At 40.8% G+C, this 3400-nt stretch overlaps 1 protein-coding gene across 1 annotated transcript; it reads left to right on the plus strand.

Moving 5' to 3' along the window:
- Positions 1 to 438: 438 nt before the first annotated feature.
- LOC138892483 (uncharacterized) lies at positions 439 to 942 on the plus strand. The gene has a single exon (XM_070176202.1). It carries the CDS (start codon positions 439 to 441, stop codon positions 940 to 942), a length of 504 nt encoding a protein of 167 aa, XP_070032303.1.
- Positions 943 to 3400: the final 2458 nt, after the last annotated feature.

Genomic DNA, 3400 nt, shown 5'->3' on the forward strand with positions numbered 1-3400 from the left:
GAGTGGAAGTGGGAGCGCATTATCATGGATTTCTTTGTCGGGCTCCCACGAACTTTGAAGAAATATGATGCAGTTTGGGTTATTGTGGACCGGTTGACTATGCCCGCACACTTTATTCTGGTGGTGGCTTCTTAATCTGCAGAGTGATTTGCTCAGATCTACATTTGGGAGATCATCTATTTGCATGGCATACCCATTTCTATCATTTCTGATCGGGGCACGCAGTTCACATCTTAGTTTTTGAGGGCAGTACAGCGGGAGTTGGGCACATGGGTTAAGTTGAGTACAACATTTCACCCCTAAACACATTCTGAGCGCACCATTCAGATCTTGGAGGATATGTTACGTGCTTGTGTTATGGATTTCGAGGGTTCTTGACATCAGTTTCTACCCCTTACAGAATTTTCCTAGAACAACAACTTTGAGTCAAGTATCCAGATGGCTCTTAATAAGGCCTTATATGAGAGGAGATTTCATTCTCTAGCTGGTTGGTTTGAGTTGGGGGAGGATAGGCTGTTGGGTACTGATTTGGTCCGTGATGCTATGGAGAAGGTCAAGGTTATTCAGGAACGACTTCATACAACACAATCCAGACAGAAGAGTTATGCTGACATTGAGGTTCGTGATGTTGCATATATGGTGGGTGAGAACGTTTTGCTTAGAGTTTCACCCATGAAGGGTGTGATGAGATTCAGAAAAAAGGGCAAGCTAAGCTCTCGATATATTGGTCCTTTTAAGATGCTTAAGAGGATTGGAGAGGTGTCCTACAAGCTTTCATTGCCACCTAGTCTATTGGGTGTTCAGCCAGTATTTCATGTTTTTATACTTCAGAAGTATTATGGTGATCCGTCCCATCTTTTAGACTTCAGTACAGTACAGTTAGATGGAGATTTGACTTATAATGTGGAGCCGGTGCCAATTTTGGATCGGCATGTTCGATAGTTGAGATCAAAAAATATTGCATCATTGAACGTTCAATGGAGAGGTCAGTCGGTCGAGGAGGCTACTTGGGAGAATGAGAGGGATATGAGGAACAACAATCCACACCTATTTGAGGCTCCAGGTATGATTCTAGAACCATTCAATGACGAACGCTTGTTTAAGAGGGGGAGAATGTAACGACCCGGCCTGTCGTTTTATGTATTGTAGCCCTATTCCCCTATTTATTTCTTATTCTATGTTATTTGTGGTAATGTGACTTGTTGGGGCTGTTGGTTTTGTTCCATGGATGTTTCGAAGTGAATTAGGATAATCAGTCCCAAGGTTGGAAGCTTAAGTTGGAATAGTTGATCGGAGTTTGGCTTTTGTGTAAATGATCCTGGAATGGTGTTTTGATGGTTCTGCTAGCTTCGTATGGTGATTTTGGACTTAGGCGTGTGTGTCTAGATTTGGATTTTGAGGTCCGTAGATTAGTTTGAGGCTTTTTGGCGAAAGTTGGAAAGTTGAATGGAAGGTTGAGAGGTTAACCGAGAGTTGACTTTGTTGATATCGGGTTCGGATTTAAATTATGGGAGATGGAATAGGTCCGTTATGTCATTTATGACTTGTGTACAAAATGTGAGGTGAATAGGAGATGATTTGTTATGATTCAACATTATTTTTTGAAGTTGGAAGTTCATTTGTTCATGAGGCTTGAATCGATGTGCGATTTGTGGTTTTCATGTCATTTGATGTGATTTGAGAGATCTAGCAAGTTCGTATTGTGTTTTAGGACTTGTTGGTATGTTTGGTCGGGGCCCCGGGGGCCTCCGGTGTGATTTGGATGGTTGGCGGATCATGGTTGCACTTGGAGAATTGGCTGGAATTTTCTGTCACCTGATGCAATCGCACCTGTGATGGTTTTACCGCAGGTACAAGGCCGCGGAAGCGGCAGCTTGAGCGCAGATGCGAAGTGTCACGCCCCAAACTCAGGGAGTATGAACGGCGCTCAACCAAGAGAACCAGCCGAGCAAGCCTATTAGACTTCCTTCTACCCAAACTCATCCATGAATAAAGAGGAGATGTACTCCATTAATCAATCACTGAAAAGATTCCCATTAGTAGCTTCATTCCCATTAGTAGCTTCATTCATAATTTCCAAAACATTACGAGTTTATAGAATTAATGAAAAACATAATTTCCAAGTACTAACATTTCTAATTCAATTTCCAATATCAACCATAACCCACAACCTGTCTACGGAGCCTCTAAGTACAATAGAAGAGTAATATGGAAATGCCGACAATAAGGCCCCGGCTATACCTCAAAATATTGTACATTAGAAACAAAAGATACATGACTCCAAATTGAAGTGGGGCTCACCAAATCAGCTGAAAAGAGTGTACTGCTATCACTAATTAATGCCGCCTGCTGAAGAACCACCTGCATCCATTAAAGATGCAGCGCCCCCAGCAAAAAGGACATTAGTACTGTCGAATATCACTAGTATATATAGCTAAAAATCCTCTTTCAAAATAGAATGCCCATATAAGAGAAGGCAACACATAGAAACAACAAGTCACAATCAACAATATCCAAACATCCAGTTAAAACATAATAATTTTCAATATACGAATTTCATATATAATTTTGGTTGGGAGATCATTAGCACCGATATACCACCTTCATTGTTAGCACGAAGTCCGATCTTGCCCGATCGGCTAGGCCATCTCCCCAAGAACAATGTTACCCGAAAGAAAGTTGTTACCAAGAGTAGTACCACCATATGCGTAATATGGCGACTGATCTCCACCCGATCAGCTAGGCCGCCTTCCCACATATGCCGTGCGGGTTGACTTTTCCAATCCACAAAGGTTCCAGTTTCATCCCAATTAAGGGGAATAATATCATAATCCACCCATACACCGGCACATGTAGTTTCAGGTGTGGGCCTTATGATCCACCCTTCCTCGGTATTGCTAATGATGCTCCCAAAAATAGTTTTGATTTGACTTGCAAACAGAAATATCATAAATACAATTGTACTCACCTCAACATCTTTCACATTGTATGAATTCTCATTAGTATTTCCAGTCATTCACAACGACAATATTTCCTTGGCTCATTAGGCCATTCACAAGATTCTTTATTCATGGCACGATGGCCGTATTTCATATTCCACACTTTCACCTCTTTCAATTTCAAAGATCACCATCAAGTATCAATATATAGGATATTTTAGAAATAATATACTTCAAATCCATTTGAAATGGAAACTTCAAACACAAATGGTTTCTTCCCAAAGAATGAAGCATACCAACCGACAATAGAAACACACATGAAAAATCATAAACAGTCAATACACCATTTACTTTTGCAATACTCTCCCCCAGAAATGACAATGTACAATTTCAACACATGAGTATATAGAACTCGAATCACACTGGATATAAATCAAAGCGTTAGTTAAAGCAGCCACTAA

This window comes from Nicotiana tomentosiformis, chromosome 5 (genome assembly GCF_000390325.3).
Source record: "Nicotiana tomentosiformis chromosome 5, ASM39032v3, whole genome shotgun sequence".
Taxonomy (NCBI): Eukaryota; Viridiplantae; Streptophyta; class Magnoliopsida; order Solanales; family Solanaceae; genus Nicotiana; species Nicotiana tomentosiformis.